Genomic DNA, 18742 nt, shown 5'->3' with positions numbered 1-18742 from the left:
TCTCTCTCTCTCTCTCTCTCTCTCTCTCTCTCTCTCTCTCTCTCTCTCTCTCTCTCTCTCTCTCTCTCTCTCTCTCTCTCTCTCTCTCTCTCTCTCTCTCTCTCTCTCTCTCTCTCTCTCTCTCTCTCTCTCTCTCTCTCTCTCTCTCTCTCTCTCTCTCTCTCTCTCTCTCTCTCTCTCTCTCTCTCTCTCTCTCTCTCTCTCTCTCTCTCTCTCTCTCTCTCTCTCTCTCTCTCCTCTCTCTCTCTCTCTCTCTCTCTCTCTCTCTCTCTCTCTCTCTCTCTCTCTCTCTCTCTCTCTCTCTCTCTCTCTCTCTCTCTCTCTCTCTCTCTCTCTCTCTCTCTCTCTCTCTCTCTCTCTCTCTCTCTCTCTCTCTCTCTCTCTCTCTCTCTCTCTCTCTCTCTCTCTCTCTCTCTCTCTCTCTCTCTCTCTCTCTCTCTCTCTCTCTCTCTCTCTCTCTCTCTCTCTCTCTCTCTCTCTCTCTCTCTCTCTCTCTCTCTCTCTCTCTCTCTCTCTCTCTCTCTCTCTTCTCTCTCTCTCTCTCTCTCTCTCTCTCTCTCTCTCTCTCTCTCTCTCTCTCTCTCTCTCTCTCTCTCTCTCTCTCTCTCTCTCTCTCTCTCTCTCTCTCTCTCTCTCTCTCTCTCTCTCTCTCTCTCTCTCTCTCTCTCTCTCTCTCTCTCTCTCTCTCTCTCTCTCTCTCTCTCTCTCTCTCTCTCTCTCTCTCTCTCTCTCTCTCTCTCTCTCTCTCTCTCTCTCTCTCTCTCTCTCTCTCTCTCTCTCTCTCTCTCTCTCTCTCTCTCTCTCTCTCTCTCTCTCTCTCTCTCTCTCTCTCTCTCTCTCTCTCTCTCTCTGTACAGTAGTCGTTAGTAGGCCCTGTAACAGCAGTGGCTACGTCGTCAGCTGCGGAGTGGTCGATACAACAGTTGAAACACATCAGGCCGCACGCCCCCGGCCTTCCACCAGTCCTCGTCCACTGTACTACTTACACCTGACTCTGTACTACATGCACCTGACTCTGTACTACTTACACCTGACTCTGTATTACTTACACCTGACTCTGTACTACATGCACCTGACTCTGTACTACTTACGCCTGACTCTGTACTACATGCACCTGACTCTGTACTACCTACATCTGACTCTGTACTACTTACACCAGACTCTGTACTACCTACACCTAACTCTGTACTACCTACACCTGACTTTGTAAGAGATCCAGACCACAATGAAGGATGTGTCAGACACACCACACACACACACACACAACACACACATATTAGAGGAAGAGGAGGAAGCAACAACATAGAAGTTGTACCAGATTTATTATGCACAGTTGACCAGGGATTCGTGGCACCCGGTAAGGAACTTGAATCTGCAGAGTGTGTGGGCGATGCGCCACCAGGGACCACCTGGGGCATTTCGGGAAGAAATTCTATCTCACAGTCTTGCCTGAAGGTTATATAACTACAGGAAGGAGGCAGAGGGTCGCTTGGTGTACCTGTGAGAAACAATGGCTGTTCAGAACATACATTTGAGGGAAAAGTGAGGTTAACGTAGTCTGCTGTGTTGTCCTGTGATGATAGATAACCTTACAACCAGGCCAGACGAACCAAAGCAAATACCTGAAAATAATGGAAAAATAAATAGAACGATAGAGAGAGCGGCTGTATGGTCAGCATGCCGTAGTGGTCAGCCCTGACACTGCACACACCAGCCACAAGGAAACTAACCACAATAAGGAAAAATTAATTCATGCGATGAAAACACAAGGAAGTTTATGCTTCTAGAAAGTGTGGAACAGTTTGTTGTTTTTCTACCGACATATGACCAGTTAACTACAGTGAGAGGAACTATGTCATCAAAGGTGGATCCAGTATTTGTGTAGAGCATCCTTGAAACTGAAAATTGTCTGTGAAGATCGATTTAAGAGAAATGATCACAAGTGGCGCTCGAGATGAAATTAGTAAAGAGAGAGGAATTTAAGAGAGAGGAAGTTCCTCATGATAAAGAAGAGAACCAGAGTAGCATCATTACTGCCAGTGTGGGTGAGTTCCTGTCTCAGCCCTTGATGGACTCCGTAATCAAGACTCACCCTCTGACGCCCATCAACATTGACAATATTGCCAGATGAGGCTCTCTCCACGGCTCGGGTCATGGAGCTCACAAACCTGTACAAAAGATTTCAGTAACTCGTCGTTGCCCCTGGGGTTGACGTGGCCCGGCCCTCACAGATAGTTTTGTGAGGGCGGTAACTCTGCAGGAGGTCCTAGGCCTTCGAGATGGCTCTACTAGACCCCTAGTTTGTAACTCCCCCAGGAAACCCTGGGCCCTAGTGCACCCCTAACCCTGGCGACGCTTGTCATGCTGAGAATACGATCACATCAACCATAAGGGGGAGGGGGCGCACATCATCTGTCATACAGTTCTGACCGACGACCAGCTCCGCTCCAGAAGACCATTGGCATGATCTGGACTGAACATAATGAGAACTGGCTGAACGAACAGATGATTGGAATCGACCATGACCCAAGCAATAAAAGCAGAACATCTGCTGCCTGGCAGCCGGACACCAGATGGAATTTGCTGGAACAAATTAGTGGTGGTGGTGGTGGTGGTGGTAGTGGTCGTGGTATAGTGGTAGTGGTCGAGGTGTAGTGGCAGTGGTGATGGTACAGAACTGCTTTCCAAACAGGGAAGACAGGGAAGCAAGAGCGGGGAAGCTTGTCAACAAGCTACTTGATTCGATGGTGTCGAGTGATGCGGGTAAGTAAAGATGTAACACGAGTCAGGAGGATTACAACACACAGCACTACGCTACCAGGGGAAGCCCACACTATAGCATATAGTATGGTCGGGAGGTGCATGGGCAGGCAAAACACTCGCTACAAAAAAAAACAGATGTTCAAAATAGCATGAAAAGCCAACAAAAGAGAGTGAGAGAAGGCTATAGAAAATTTGAAAAAGAAAAAACTACAGGAATAGGATCGGGCCAGAGGGAGGAACAACACCGCTTCCATCGCAGAGGTCGCTGCTACATATTGAACAGTGCCTCAGACTGAAGGCTAAGTGTTCAGATGTAGACTGGATCTCGGCAAGTGGCATGGAACTGGAATCAAAATATTGCATCAGCCAAAGCAACCTTGATGTTGTTGGAGTGATGGAGACAAACTTTTAAAAGGTGATCAGGTCGAACCTAATCTGCCCAGAGGACTGAACAATAGTTAAGATGGCAAGAGACAATAGATGGAAGTGGGAGGTAGGTTCGGCCCGACTTGTATGGAAGAGCCTTGAGTTACAGGAAATATTGGAGATTGGCAGGTGACCATTCACACTGTACATAATGGAAGGAGAGATTGTAGGAAAGAATTGTATATTGGCATCGATATATCATTATCCTCAACGGAATAAATTTCCATACAAAATAGTGCAGGAGCAAATATGATTGATAAATGAGGCATTGAAAAACGCATTTTTCATAAACGGGAAAGTTATAATAATGGGAATAGTAATCATAAAGAAAGTGTTGGGTGAATTTGGGTTTTCATGGGAAAAGAGAGCCATAGAGATACAAACTCATACAATGCCAACAGGAAATTCTTTGGTACCAGCCCGCTAGAGTCAGAGCTAACGCACCAGCATTATTACATCTTTCCGTCACACATAATGTTATGGAAAATGAGAACTTCAAATCTGATACAACAGGTGTGGACAGCGACCAAGTGAGGCTAGAGCTTGACAACTGGCATACGAGGATGTAAAAGGAAGAGGTAAAACTAGACAACGAAGATATAACTGTGGAAGATAAACGCAAACAATTTTGAATAAAACATAATACGTTGGGAAATAAAGTTCATCAGACACGACCCACGTTAATTTTTGTGAAAAGTTCTGCGAGATTTATAATGAAGAAGAACGTGGGTACCTTTAGACTAACAAAGAGGATAATGTCAAAATAAAGAACTTGGGCATGTCCAGTGAGGAAGGTATAGTCCACACCCCAGCCAGTCAGCCAGCATTTGAAAGGTATAAGAGAAAAAGACATGAGTACAAGAGGACAAGAAAGAGGAACAGAGTACAGTAGATAAGGCAAGAGATGATCTCAAACTTTTCTATAGACTCGTCTGTAATAACCTGCTGGTGCAAGAACATTTGATTATCGTGAGGGATGCAGAGGGTACAGTTCTGCACATGATGGTGTATACACATGCCAACCGTTACGTAATATGTTCACAAGCGTTTGCACAATGGAAGACATCGTAGCCCTAACACCATTGGTGCACAGTGGGAAGGTCCGGGAAAGCATAATGATTATAGTAATAGACAAACAGAATATCAGAGGACCTTATTATACTGATGAGATTTCGTCTTACCTGGTAAAGACATCTGCAGATGTTGCCATCCTACTTGTTGCCCAGCCCAACACCCGACTCACTATCTTACTACCTGTTGACTAACCAGACACCTGACCCGCGCCCCGCCCGACCTCCCGCCTCCACATATAGTTAGTCACCGGAATTTTTTAATTACGTTTTCTCCCTTCCGAGCAGCCATTGCCTGGAGACGCTGAGCACCAGCTTACGGATGATTTCTCATCAGCCGGCGGTCAGCAGACACCGTCAGCTGAGGGTCAGCAGCCTTACCAACCGTCAGTCGAGGGCAAGCAGCTTTACCCATCATACCCAACCCTGTCCTCGTAATTCAACTTGTGGATTTTACGTTCATTTTGTGGTAGTTTTTTGTCTGTACGGAGAGATGGAGGGAGAGGGGGAAGGAGGGAGAGAGGGAGGGAGGAGCAGTGCCGCAGGCCGGCCGACCCTCCCTGGCACATGTAACACCTTACTCCCTTCACAAAAACCTCACCCCTCACGTGCCCTCTAGCCCTCATACATCCTTAACCCCCTTATACACCCTTCGCCCTTCACACACCCCTTGCCCCTCACTCACACGCCCCTCACCCTTCACATACCCCTCACAATCCCCTCATCCCCTCACATACCCTTCATCTCTGATCCCTTCACACATGTTGCATGTTGGAGTGGATGGTTTGTTTCATAGGACTCGGGCAGTCGCAGGACCTTGGATCTGGGATCGAGTAAATAATCCTACTAAAGTATGGAGTGTGTGTGTGTGTGTGAGGCTAGATGTTGAGGTGTGATCAGTAAGGTGTTTCCTGGAGAATGTGGAGTCTAGATCAGCCCGCTTGGGGAGATCTGGTTTATAGGCAGGCGAGGTGTTCACTTCATCTAGTAGGAAAGCAAGTAGCCAGGATGGTTCTCCGTCAGGACTGGACCATCGTCCCCTGGTGGTTCTCCGTCAGGACTGGGACCATCGTCCCCTGGTGGTTCTCCGTCAGGACTGGGACCATCGTCCCCTGGTGGTTCTCCGTCAGGACTGGACCATCGTCCCCTGGTGGTTCTCCGTCAGGACTGGACCATCGTCCCCTGGTGGTTCTCCGTCAGGACTGGACCATCGTCCCCTGGTGGTTCTCCGTCAGGACTGGACCATCGTCCCCTGGTGGTTCTCCGTCAGGACTGGACCATCGTCCCCTGGTGGTTCTCCGTCAGGACTGGACCATCGTCCCCTGGTGGTTCTCCGTCAGGACTGGGACCATCGTCCCCTGGTGGTTCTCCGTCAGGACTGGACCATCGTCCCCTGGTGGTTCTCCGTCAGGACTGGACCATCGTCCCCTGGTGGTTCTCCGTCAGGACTGGACCATCGTCCCCTGGTGGTTCTCCGTCAGGACTGGGACCATCGTCCCCTGGTGGTTCTCCGTCAGGACTGGACCATCGTCCCCTGGTGGTTCTCCGTCAGGACTGGACCATCGTCCCCTGGTGGTTCTCCGTCAGGACTGGGACCATCGTCCCCTGGTGGTTCTCCGTCAGGACTGGACCATCGTCCCCTGGTGGTTCTCCGTCAGGACTGGACCATCGTCCCCTGGTGGTTCTCCGTCAGGACTGGACCATCGTCCCCTGGTGGTTCTCCGTCAGGACTGGACCATCGTCCCCTGGTGGTTCTCCGTCAGGACTGGGACCATCGTCCCCTGGTGGTTCTCCGTCAGGACTGGGACCATCGTCCCCTGGTGGTTCTCCGTCAGGACTGGACCATCGTCCCCTGGTGGTTCTCCGTCAGGACTGGGACCATCGTCCCCTGGTGGTTCTCCGTCAGGACTGGACCATCGTCCCCTGGTGGTTCTCCGTCAGGACTGGACCATCGTCCCCTGGTGGTTCTCCGTCAGGACTGGACCATCGTCCCCTGGTGGTTCTCCGTCAGGACTGGACCATCGTCCCCTGGTGGTTCTCCGTCAGGACTGGGACCATCGTCCCCTGGTGGTTCTCCGTCAGGACTGGACCATCGTCCCCTGGTGGTTCTCCGTCAGGACTGGACCATCGTCCCCTGGTGGTTCTCCGTCAGGACTGGGACCATCGTCCCCTGGTGGTTCTCCGTCAGGACTGGACCATCGTCCCCTGGTGGTTCTCCGTCAGGACTGGACCATCGTCCCCTGGTGGTTCTCCGTCAGGACTGGACCATCGTCCCCTGGTGGTTCTCCGTCAGGACTGGACCATCGTCCCCTGGTGGTTCTCCGTCAGGACTGGACCATCGTCCCCTGGTGGTTCTCCGTCAGGACTGGACCATCGTCCCCTGGTGGTTCTCCGTCAGGACTGGACCATCGTCCCCTGGTGGTTCTCCGTCAGGACTGGACCATCGTCCCCTGGTGGTTCTCCGTCAGGACTGGACCATCGTCCCCTGGTGGTTCTCCGTCAGGACTGGACCATCGTCCCCTGGTGGTTCTCCGTCAGGACTGGACCATCGTCCCCTGGTGGTTCTCCGTCAGGACTGGGACCATCGTCCCCTGGTGGTTCTCCGTCAGGACTGGACCATCGTCCCCTGGTGGTTCTCCGTCAGGACTGGGACCATCGTCCCCTGGTGGTTCTCCGTCAGGACTGGACCATCGTCCCCTGGTGGTTCTCCGTCAGGACTGGGACCATCGTCCCCTGGTGGTTCTCCGTCAGGACTGGACCATCGTCCCCTGGTGGTTCTCCGTCAGGACTGGACCATCGTCCCCTGGTGGTTCTCCGTCAGGACTGGGACCATCGTCCCCTGGTGGTTCTCCGTCAGGACTGGACCATCGTCCCCTGGTGGTTCTCCGTCAGGACTGGACCATCGTCCCCTGGTGGTTCTCCGTCAGGACTGGACCATCGTCCCCTGGTGGTTCTCCGTCAGGACTGGACCATCGTCCCCTGGTGGTTCTCCGTCAGGACTGGACCATCGTCCCCTGGTGGTTCTCCGTCAGGACTGGACCATCGTCCCCTGGTGGTTCTCCGTCAGGACTGGACCATCGTCCCCTGGTGGTTCTCCGTCAGGACTGGGACCATCGTCCCCTGGTGGTTCTCCGTCAGGACTGGGACCATCGTCCCCTGGTGGTTCTCCGTCAGGACTGGACCATCGTCCCCTGGTGGTTCTCCGTCAGGACTGGACCATCGTCCCCTGGTGGTTCTCCGTCAGGACTGGACCATCGTCCCCTGGTGGTTCTCCGTCAGGACTGGGACCATCGTCCCCTGGTGGTTCTCCGTCAGGACTGGACCATCGTCCCCTGGTGGTTCTCCGTCAGGACTGGACCATCGTCCCCTGGTGGTTCTCCGTCAGGACTGGACCATCGTCCCCTGGTGGTTCTCCGTCAGGACTGGGACCATCGTCCCCTGGTGGTTCTCCGTCAGGACTGGGACCATCGTCCCCTGGTGGTTCTCCGTCAGGACTGGGACCATCGTCCCCTGGTGGTTCTCCGTCAGGACTGGGACCATCGTCCCCTGGTGGTTCTCCGTCAGGACTGGACCATCGTCCCCTGGTGGTTCTCCGTCAGGACTGGACCATCGTCCCCTGGTGGTTCTCCGTCAGGACTGGACCATCGTCCCCTGGTGGTTCTCCGTCAGGACTGGGACCATCGTCCCCTGGTGGTTCTCCGTCAGGACTGGGACCATCGTCCCCTGGTGGTTCTCCGTCAGGACTGGACCATCGTCCCCTGGTGGTTCTCCGTCAGGACTGGACCATCGTCCCCTGGTGGTTCTCCGTCAGGACTGGACCATCGTCCCCTGGTGGTTCTCCGTCAGGACTGGACCATCGTCCCCTGGTGGTTCTCCGTCAGGACTGGGACCATCGTCCCCTGGTGGTTCTCCGTCAGGACTGGACCATCGTCCCCTGGTGGTTCTCCGTCAGGACTGGACCATCGTCCCCTGGTGGTTCTCCGTCAGGACTGGACCATCGTCCCCTGGTGGTTCTCCGTCAGGACTGGACCATCGTCCCCTGGTGGTTCTCCGTCAGGACTGGACCATCGTCCCCTGGTGGTTCTCCGTCAGGACTGGACCATCGTCCCCTGGTGGTTCTCCGTCAGGACTGGACCATCGTCCCCTGGTGGTTCTCCGTCAGGACTGGACCATCGTCCCCTGGTGGTTCTCCGTCAGGACTGGGACCATCGTCCCCTGGTGGTTCTCCGTCAGGACTGGACCATCGTCCCCTGGTGGTTCTCCGTCAGGACTGGACCATCGTCCCCTGGTGGTTCTCCGTCAGGACTGGACCATCGTCCTCTGGTGGTTCTCCGTCAGGACTGGGACCATCGTCCCCTGGTGGTTCTCCGTCAGGACTGGGACCATCGTCCCTTGGTGGTTCTCCGTCAGGACTGGGACCATCGTCCCCTGGTGGTTCTCCGTCAGGACTGGACCATCGTCCCCTGGTGGTTCTCCGTCAGGACTGGGACCATCGTCCCCTGGTGGTTCTCCGTCAGGACTGGACCATCGTCCCCTGGTGGTTCTCCGTCAGGACTGGACCATCGTCCTCTGGTGGTTCTCCGTCAGGACTGGGACCATCGTCCCCTGGTGGTTCTCCGTCAGGACTGGACCATCGTCCCCTGGTGGTTCTCCGTCAGGACTGGGACCATCGTCCCTTGGTGGTTCTCCGTCAGGACTGGGACCATCGTCCCCTGGTGGTTCTCCGTCAGGACTGGGACCATCGTCCCCTGGTGGTTCTCCCGTGTGACTGGAGTGCCTTTATAACACCATCATAGACCTGTTGTGACCTCACTGTCATCCTAGTGGTGCCTGAAACACAAGGTCTTTCACTTCTCGGTGGTAAAGTTAAAGGTGATGTTCTAAGGCGGGTTATCTCTCGCCGTTCCCTCTCAAGTAGCGGAAGAAACTGGCTGAGAGGAGTTCCCTGATCGTTCGAGGTAAAAGCGAAGTCCATTGTTGTGGCGAGAAGGCCGTATGATGTCATAGCCCTCATACAGTTGTGGACCTTCAAGAAAAGATATATCATGGAGCCATGCGAGTGTCCCAGGGGTTTCTTATGTAAGGTTTCTGTAGTCTTAGGGCGAGATACCCTCTCCCAGGAGGGGGATAATCTCCTGCCCCCGAGACCAACCTGTCTGTTCCAGAATGTGATACAGACCTGGAAGACTGTGCTCACACTGACCAAAGATCCGACATTACATAACAATCACCAGACGAGTCATTTTCTGAGGCGGAACGCAGGAATCAGCTACCAGGTAGTTCCATTACCTGAGGAGAGGCTTGTGTATCGCTGGTGGACATTGCGGACGTAATGGGGGTCACAGAGGGAACATTGGCGAACAGTCAAGACTCATCCTCATCAGTATGACACACACACACACATACACACACGCACGCACGCACACACAACTGTGCATTTAAAGTTAGAGGGAAATTTCCCTCATTACGGTTGGCAAGATATCACTGAAAATTCTCCGTTATAATTGTTCATATCAATGTTAATGTGAAGTGAAGAACTTTATGATAAAATCTTAAAAGTAAAATATTTTAAATAAGACATTAATGCAGTCCTTATAATGTGAAATTGTGTGAGATTAATATATGTGGAGGGATGGAGTGAAAAAGACTTTGAGCGATCGGGGCCTGAACATACAGGAGGGTGAAAGGTGTGCAAGGAATAGAGTGAATTGGAACGATGTGGTATACCGGGGTCGACGTGCTGTCAATGGATTGAACCAGGCCATGTGAAGCGTCTGGGGTAAACCATGGAAAGTTTTGTGGGGCCTGGATGTGGAAAGGGATCTGTGGTTTCGGTGGATTATACATGACAGCTAGAGACTGAGTGTGAGCAAATGTGGCCTCTGTTGTCTTTTCCTAGCGTTACCTCGCGCGCGTGCGGGGGGAGGGGGGTCATTTCAGTTGTGGCGGGGTGGAGACGTGAATGAATAAAGGCAGCAAGTATGAATTATGTATAAATCCAAGTGCAGATTGAAACTGTACAGTTCATGATATAATATCTTAACTTTACAAAATACATTACAAAACAACTAGAAAGATACGTCATTATGGTGGGTGTTGTAGGGCGGGAGGGAGTGGGCCGTCATTGTCGTGAGCGTGATTCCCTGTTGCTGAGTGGAGGGGGGGGGGGGGTGGCAATTAGGCAGTTCATTTATACTGACTTTATTCATGAACACTTTGGGTCGTGTTATATCCTGTGGTAAAGAGCACAGGTGTGATATCCTATGGTAGAGAGCACCTACTTCTGTTCCTCCTCTCCTGCTAAACCCAATGAACACGACGGTGTGACCCCGGGAGGTGATGACCTTGCCTAAACCTGATCCAGGATCTGTCAAGCAAAGCCCAGATCATCCTACCCCAGGGTCATGCTGTCGTTCACAAAGATTTAACCTTTGCCTGGGATGTGTGTGTGACGTGGTGCTGTCCGTCCACAGGTGATGGTCTGAGGTGCATCAACTGCACCAGCCTGCGGGACGCCGGCTGTCTGGAGGGTGTGGGCAGCGAGCAGCAGTGTACCGAGTCCCAGAACTACTGTGTCTCTTACACCGGCTACCTCAAGAAAGGTAAGTCTGGGGACCGCTGACCCTCACTCTGGCTGATATCATTACCAAGAGAGTAGATGCAAACTTGGGTTTCAGAGGAAAATGTTCCAGCCTCGCATTCGACCCTGGCTGAAGGCGCCGTGAGGAACCAACTTTGAGCCTACCAGTAGCCAGACCTTGGATGCTAACGTGAGTGGATTATACGCTTGCCAGGGAGGTGCTCTGACTTTCAGTGAGGGACCTTGATATCAGGCTGGTGTAGGTAGTGCCGGGAGATCATACAGAATATTACCCAGTATATTAATGGTCTAGCTACAAGTGCTCCAGCACCAAGGGAGGTCAGTATAATGGCTACGAACTCTAAGTCTGACCGCCCTCCGCTACATGGGGGTTTGAGCCATACGTCTGAGTACATTGTTGTCTGATATATAGATTAAGAAAATGATAAAGCAAACTTTACAGTACAAATTTCCTAAACGTTTTATAGAATTATGTACAGTGATATCATCAACTTGTAATTACCATCTGTACTGTGCATAGATAGGGTTCTACATTGGTGGAGCTTCATCTTTTGACCTATCTATCTCTACTGTTGTTAGAAGCAGTGAAAAGTTTTTATCGAGGATGTAAGGCATGTGTACGTGTAGGAAGAGAGGAAAGTGATTGGTTCTCAGTGAATGTAGGTTTGCGGCAGGGGTGTGTGATGTCTCCATGGTTGTTTAATTTGTTTATGGATGGGGTTGTTAAGGAGGTGAATGCAAGAGTTTTGGAAAGAGGGGCAAGGATGAAGTCTGTTGGGGATGAGAGAGCTTGGGAAGTGAGTCAGTTGTTGTTCGCTGATGATACAGCGCTTGTGGCTGATTCATGTGAGAAACTGCAGAAGCTGGTGACTGAGTTTGGTAAAGTGTGTGAAAGAAGAAAGTTAAGAGTAAATGTGAATAAGAGCAAGGTTATTAGGTACAGTAGGGTTGAGGGTCAAGTCAATTGGGAGGTGAGTTTGAATGGAGAAAAACTGGAGGAAGTGAAGTGTTTTAGATATCTGGGAGTGGATCTGGCAGCGGATGGAAACATGGAAGCGGAAGTGGATCATAGGGTGGGGGAGGGGGCGAAAATTCTGGGAGCCTTGAAGAATGTGTGGAAGTCGAGAACATTATCTCGAAAAGCAAAAATGGGTACGTTTGAAGGAATAGTGGTTCCAACAATGTTGTATGGTTGCGAGGCGTGGACTATGGATAGAGTTGTGCGCAGGAGGATGGATGTGCTGGAAATGAGATGTTTGAGGACAATGTGTGGTGTGAGGTGGTTTGATCGAGTGAGTAACGTAAGGGTAAGAGAGATGTGTGGAAATAAAAAGAGCGTGGTTGAGAGAGCAGAAGAGGGTGTTTTGAAATGGTTTGGTCACATGGAGAGAATGAGTGAGGAAAGATTGACCAAGAGGATATATGTGTCGGAGGTGGAGGGAACGAGGAGAAGAGGGAGACCAAATTGGAGGTGGACAGATGGAGTGAAAAAGATTTTGTGTGATCGGGGCCTGAACATGCAGGAGGGTGAAAGGAGGGCAAGGAATAGAGTGAATTGGAGCGATGTGGTATACCGGGGTTGACGTGCTGTCAGTGGATTGAATCAAGGCATGTGAAGCGTCTGGGGTAAACCATGGAAAGCTGTGTAGGTATGTATATTTGCGTGTGTGGACGTATGTATATACATGTGTATGGGGTGGGTTGGGCCATTTCTTTCGTCTGTTTCCTTGCGCTACCTCGCAAACGCGGGAGACAGCGACAAAGCAAAAAAAAAAAAAAAAAAAAAAATCTCTACTGTCACACAACTTTTAAACTTTTGTACGTTGTCAGCAACACAACTTCACCGATCAATTACCCCATTGATCCACCACTCATAATTCAAACAAATTCCTTTACACATTTGCCAACAATTTTCATGCTCCGATTGTTCCATCTTTCCTTAAATGGAAGATCTGGTCACTGGTTTAAAAACTTAATGGTTGTGACCAACTTACACCAGACTTTTTTATCTTCCATAGTGTACAAATTCTTGCCCTCTGACCTGTCACTCTACTTACCTATCTTAATTTCAATATCATTTTTGTTGCTCTCCTCTGGAACTTCTCTATTAAATCTCTGTTCCAAACCCGAGAAACATCCTCTGGTCTTGGTATGATATAAGATGTAAACAGCTTCATAGATATCCCATGTTCTTGAATGTGGTTCTAATATTTGCGAGAACAGTTTGTCTGATTTACTGTTTTCCAAAGCTGGGGCTTTAGAGACAAGTTAAGTACAGCACTAACTCCCATGGCGCAGTCACACACAATCCTGAAGCTTACATCCTGCCTCATGATACTCACATTGAGGCCTGCCTACATTTTACTCCATCATTACCTCATATTTTCTCGGGATGAATATCAACAGCTATGCATCATACCAACTTTGGAGTTTGTTTACGTCCCCTTGTAAGGTGATGCAATCCACTCCTCTTTTCACTTACTTCATGACCTTTGCATAATGTGCATCATCATCATGCCCAACACACAAGACAGACCAAGCCAAATACACACAACAGACCCTGTCCTACACGCACAACAGACTCTGCCCAACACACACAACAGACCCTGCCCAACACAGACAACAGACCTTGCCAAATACACACAAGAGATCCACCCAATGCACACGACAAACCCCAGAACCCCCCCTCCCCCAACATATACAACAGGACCCGTCCAACACACAAAGAGATTCCCCCCCCCCAAAAAAAAAAAAAAACACTTAGACCAGAAAAAGATCGAACCTTAAATAAAAAGGTCTTGTAATGTCTATATCCAGCGGCCCTTCATCTGTTATGTGTGCTCACCCTCAAGCTATCGTTGGAGGCCCCATTACCTCTCTCTTTCTCTTTGTGTTGTACGGCCAATCTTTTACAGTTACTTCATCAGAGTTAATGGATAAGATCGCTCGGACTACGGCGGCCCTCGCCAGCAGCAAAGTGAATGGGTTAATGTGTCGCCCGGGGAGTGGGGCAATCCGGGGCTCATGGGGTGGGGAGAAAGGCAGTCAGCCCGAGGCTGGTGGGGAAGACGGAGAGCAACCCGGAGCTGGTGTGGTAGGACGAGGGCAGCCCTGAGCTGGTGAGGTTAGGAGAGAGTAACCCGAGGCGATGGGTGATTTCCCGGAGCTGATAGGGAGGGGACGGTCCTCCCTGGTCTGGTGAGGGGGGGTGGAAGGTGTTGCTGGATACTATAACATAACTCATAATTCTCGTCAGAAATCACAAGGCACAAGGTTTTGAAATAAATGTTTCCATTGTGTTACGGTGTTGTGGACCCTAGATGATGACTTGGCTCCACTTCTGACGCCCGTAACGTTCCGAAAAGGAATTCAGATTTCTTGGGCAGAGGTCGTGCAGCAAGCTACGGTAGGACATCATGCGTGTAAGAAGCTTGACAGATGTCGTCCTGAGCGACGAGACCAGGACATAGAGGCTTCTCCTCAGGCTTCCTGCTGCCCCATGACTCTCATAGCTTCAGGAATGTTCATAGAAGATCATGGAGACTCAAGATGGCACGTCCTGTGGCCCACGCTGGCCCCCATGGTCTAACAGAGGAACCGTAATGGAATAATGTTTCATAATAGACCGATGAGGACCCAAGGTGTACAAGACAGAGAACAATGGTCATCTTAGCTCACCACGGCTCGTGCAGGGAAGGAGGCGTGAGTGGCGTCTCTGTAGCCATGTTATGTACTTGTTTCCTTATGGTTATTTTCCCGTATACGTTTACTCTGCCGTCAGGTGTATCTTTTAACCTCGCACGTTGTTTACTCTTAGTTTGTAATTACTCTGGTGGCTCAGCCAGAGGTGCCCTCTCCTAGTGCGTCAGAAGTGTTCTCTTTAGTCACTGTTTATACAGAAAGTTTAGATATAAATGTTGGTATACGTATGTTGAGCACTGTCACTTGCATGTTTGGTAGGGGAGATGTTGGCCCGGTCAATTCCGACCCATGTTGGACAAGCTTGCATATTGTGATGGTGTTGAGCCATCCTCCGTGGCTTCCTCTCATCATTGTGTATTTGGCCTTTGACCTGACCATTCTCGATTAAGGCGAGAGCCAGACCATTTTACCCACGGGTATTTCCGCTATTAGCTGGGACCATCCAATCTTGCTCGAGAGAAGAAGCATTACACTACCATCAGTACCTCTGACACAAGCAATTCTCTCTCTCTCTCTCTCTCTCTCTCTCTCTCTCTCTCTCTCTCTCTCTCTCTCTCTCTCTCTCTCTCTCTCTCTCTCTCTCTCTCTCTCTCTCTCTCTCTCTCTCTCTCTCTCTCTCTCTCTCTCTCTCTCTCTCTCTCTCTCTCTCTCTCTCTCTCTCTCTCTCTCTCTCTCTCTCTCTCTCTCTCTCTCTCTCTCTCTCTCTCTCTCTCTCTCTCTCTCTCTCTCTCTCTCTCTCTCTCTCTCTCTCTCTCTCTCTCTCTCTCTCTCTCTCTCTCTCTCTCTCTCTCTCTCTCTCTCTCTCTCTCTCTCTCTCTCTCTCTCTCTCTCTCTCTCTCTCTCTCTCTCTCTCTCTCTCTCTCTCTCTCTCTCTCTCTCTCTCTCTCTCTCTCTCTCTCTCTCTCTCTCTCTCTCTCTCTCTCTCTCTCTCTCTCTCTCTCTCTCTCTCTCTCTCTCTCTCTCTCTCTCTCTCTCTCTCTCTCTCTCTCTCTCTCTCTCTCTCTCTCTCTCTCTCTCTCTCTCTCTCTCTCTCTCTCTCTCTCTCTCTCTCTCTCTCTCTCTCTCTCTCTCTCTCTCTCTCTCTCTCTCTCTCTCTCTCTCTCTCTTCTCTCTCTCTCTCTCTCTCTCTCTCTCTCTCTCTCTCTCTCTCTCTCTCTCTCTCTCTCTCTCTCTCTCTCTCTCTCTCTCTCTCACCGTGTCAGTCGGCTGACGCAGAAAAGAACTTTGACTTGATGGCGAGGCAGGCTCGCCCATGGCTTGTATCTGCGTTAAGACCGCTGTCGTGGACACTTAGCGACTTATCAACCTACGGAAAGTTAAGCAGATTTACTTGAGTAAGGCGGCCGGCCATACACCCCTCGTCTTTATGCTGTCTGGGAAAAAGATTTTCCACATGAATATGATGTCAGAATAAGAACAGGAAGCCGTCACATAGTTAATAAGTAAAGACACAAACAAGAAGCGTGAAGACTTCCTACCGTATTTTCTCTTACACGAAAAACAACAAACGAGCAGAGCACCGACGCTGGGCGAGGCAGAGGGACTGGGTTCAGTAGCATCTGAAAACTTTGTTATGGTAATTGGACCCGGTACACCTACTTGTGGTCTGACCCCGGTAATAAACACCCGGTACACCTGCGGGGATTGATGATCCTACAAGGAAACTTAGTGTACAGCACATAGCACACTGTACTGACCCTTCATAATGTACAGCACATAGCACACTGTACTGACCCTTCATAATGTACAGCACATAGCACACTGTACTGACCCTTCATAATGTACTGCACATAGCACACTGTACTGACCCTTCATAATGTACTGCACATAGCACACTGTACTGATCCTTCATAATCGGACTACACCTGCAGTGCAGTGCAGTGTACACTTCTGTACTTCACACTGAACCTAAAGTAAGACAAGTACGAAGAAACAAGAAATATGGTGAGAAGATAAAGGATCGTAGACTGTTTACCTTACAGAAGCGAAGGTTCCCTTGTGACTTTATTAAGATTTGGAAATGAAATTGGTAAGATCGATGCGCGGCTGGAAGCCTAGAGAGAAGCTGCTTCATAAGACAATGGATGGAAGTTAGAGTGGAGACATATCTCATCCATCTAAAGAAATCCTTCTTTGTAAACAATGTCTCCCAACACTAGGGTAACCAAGCTGCCTCCTGGTGAGTAAGCTGCCTTATGATTATAAGCTTCCTCATAATGAATAAGCTTCTCTATGAGTGAGCTATCTCCTGATGAGTAAGCTGCTTTCTGATGAATAAGCTTCTTTCTGATATAATAAAAGTAAATGATGTGTCTCATTCAAGAGGAGAAGATTACTTCCATTGTTCCCTTAACTATCAACCAAGCATCATATAGAATCAGAACACCATCAACAGGAAACCTGGCTATAGGACCAGAGAACCTGTTTGCTCCAGTCATACATGTAAGTGTTTTTCTGCATGTAGACAACACTCTCCAAGGGTGACTGTTATGTATCTTCTCTGCTCGACAACATGACTGGAGTTACGCTGTTTCCTATCTGGTCCAGGCGATCGACAGGCTGGCTGGTCTTTTTACCGAATATTTTGTTCCCTCTTCTCTGACACTGGCGTACATCAACCCCAGTATACCACATCGTTCAAGTTTACTCTATCCGGTGCACGCATTTCACCCTCCTGCATGTTCAGGTTCCGATCGCTCGAAATCTTTTTCACTCCAACCTTCCACCTCTAATTTGGTCTCCCGGTTCTCCTTGTCTTCTTCACCTCTGACGCATATATCCTCTTTGTCACCCTTCCTCACTCATTCTCTCCATATGTCCAAACCATTTCAACACTTCCTTTTCTGCTCTGTCAACACACTCTTTTTATTGCCACTCATCTCTCTTAACCTTTCATTACTTACTCGATCAAACCACCTTACACCACACATTGTCCTAAAACATTTAATTTCCAACACATCCACCTTCCTCCGTACAACCCTATCTATAGCCCATGCCTCGCAACCATATGATATTGTTGGAAATACTATTCCATCAAACATACCCATTCTTGCTCTCTCAAATAACGTTCTCTCCTTCCACATATTCTTCATCGCTCCCAGAACCTTCGCCCCTTCCCCCACCCTGTGACTCACTTCCGAGTCCATGGTTCCACTCGCTGCTAAGTCTACTCCCAGATGTCTAAAACTCTTCACTTCTACCAATTTTTCTCCGTTCACACGTACACCCCATTTACCCTATCCCTCAACCCTACTGAACCCAATACCCTTGCTCTTATTCACATTTACTCCCAACTTTCTTCTTTCACACAATTTTCCACACTCAGTCACCAACTTCTGCAATTTCTTACTTGAATCAACCACTAGTGTTGTATCATCAGCGAACAGCAACTGACATCTTACCGTTTCACCTTAGCCTGTCAGCGATACAGTGGCACAACAACTGCTGCCCCAGTGTTCCCGACGCGCGCCTATATAACACAGCAGGTGTTGCTAGAGTCTCACGTCGTCAGCTGCAGGTGTTGCTAGTGTCTCCAGTCGTCAGCTGCAGGTGTTGTTAGTGTCTCCAGTCGTCAGCTGCAGGTGTTGTTAGTGTCTCCAGTCGTCAGCTGCAGGTGTTGTTAGTGTCTCCAGTCGTCAGCTGCAGGTGTTGTTAGTGTCTCCAGTCGTCAGCTGCAGGTGTTGCTAGTGTCTCCAGTCGTCAGCTGCAGGTGTTGCTAGTGTCTCCAGTCGTCAGCTGCAGGTGTTGCTAGTGTCTCCAGTCGTCAGCTGCAGGTGTTGTTAGTGTCTCCAGTCGTCAGCTGCAGGTGTTGTTAGTGTCTCCAGTCGTCAGCTGCAGGTGTTGTTAGTGTCTCCAGTCGTCAGCTGCAGGTGTTGCTAGTGTCTCCAGTCGTCAGCTGCAGGTGTTGCTAGTGTCTCCAGTCGTCAGCTGCAGGTGTTGCTAGTATCTCCAGTCGCCAGCTGCAGGTGTTGCTAGTGTCTCCAGTCGTCAGCTGCAGGTGTTGCTAGTGTCTCCAGTCGTCAGCTGCAGGTGTTGCTAGTGTCTCCAGTCCTTAGCTGCAGGTGTTGTCAGTATGTCCAATCGTCAAGCGTCAATACAGAACAAGGTTAAGTCGTCTTGTTCTTAGGTATATCCGGCAGGGAAACTAACTTCCCGGGAGGTCCTGTGATCCAGCGGGTGG

At 50.1% G+C, this 18742-nt stretch overlaps 1 protein-coding gene across 3 annotated transcripts in view; it reads left to right on the top strand.

The window, feature by feature from the left end:
• The window catches only part of LOC139745872 (uncharacterized), a 71777-nt gene that overhangs the window by 43545 nt on the left and 9490 nt on the right, over positions 1 to 18742 (top strand). For all 3 annotated transcript variants that reach the window (XR_011712008.1, XM_071656506.1, XM_071656507.1), the window contains exon 4: positions 10733 to 10861. Coding sequence is in view for 2 of the 3 variants with exons in the window: in XM_071656506.1 (XP_071512607.1) it covers positions 10733 to 10861 (129 nt within the window). In the remaining variant the exon portion in view is untranslated. The remainder of the gene's footprint in view (positions 1 to 10732; positions 10862 to 18742) is intronic.

The sequence above is a fragment of the Panulirus ornatus genome, chromosome 63 (genome assembly GCF_036320965.1).
Source record: "Panulirus ornatus isolate Po-2019 chromosome 63, ASM3632096v1, whole genome shotgun sequence".
In the NCBI taxonomy this organism is placed as follows: domain Eukaryota; kingdom Metazoa; phylum Arthropoda; class Malacostraca; order Decapoda; family Palinuridae; genus Panulirus; species Panulirus ornatus.
This window is presented reverse-complemented; position numbering and strand designations above follow the sequence as displayed.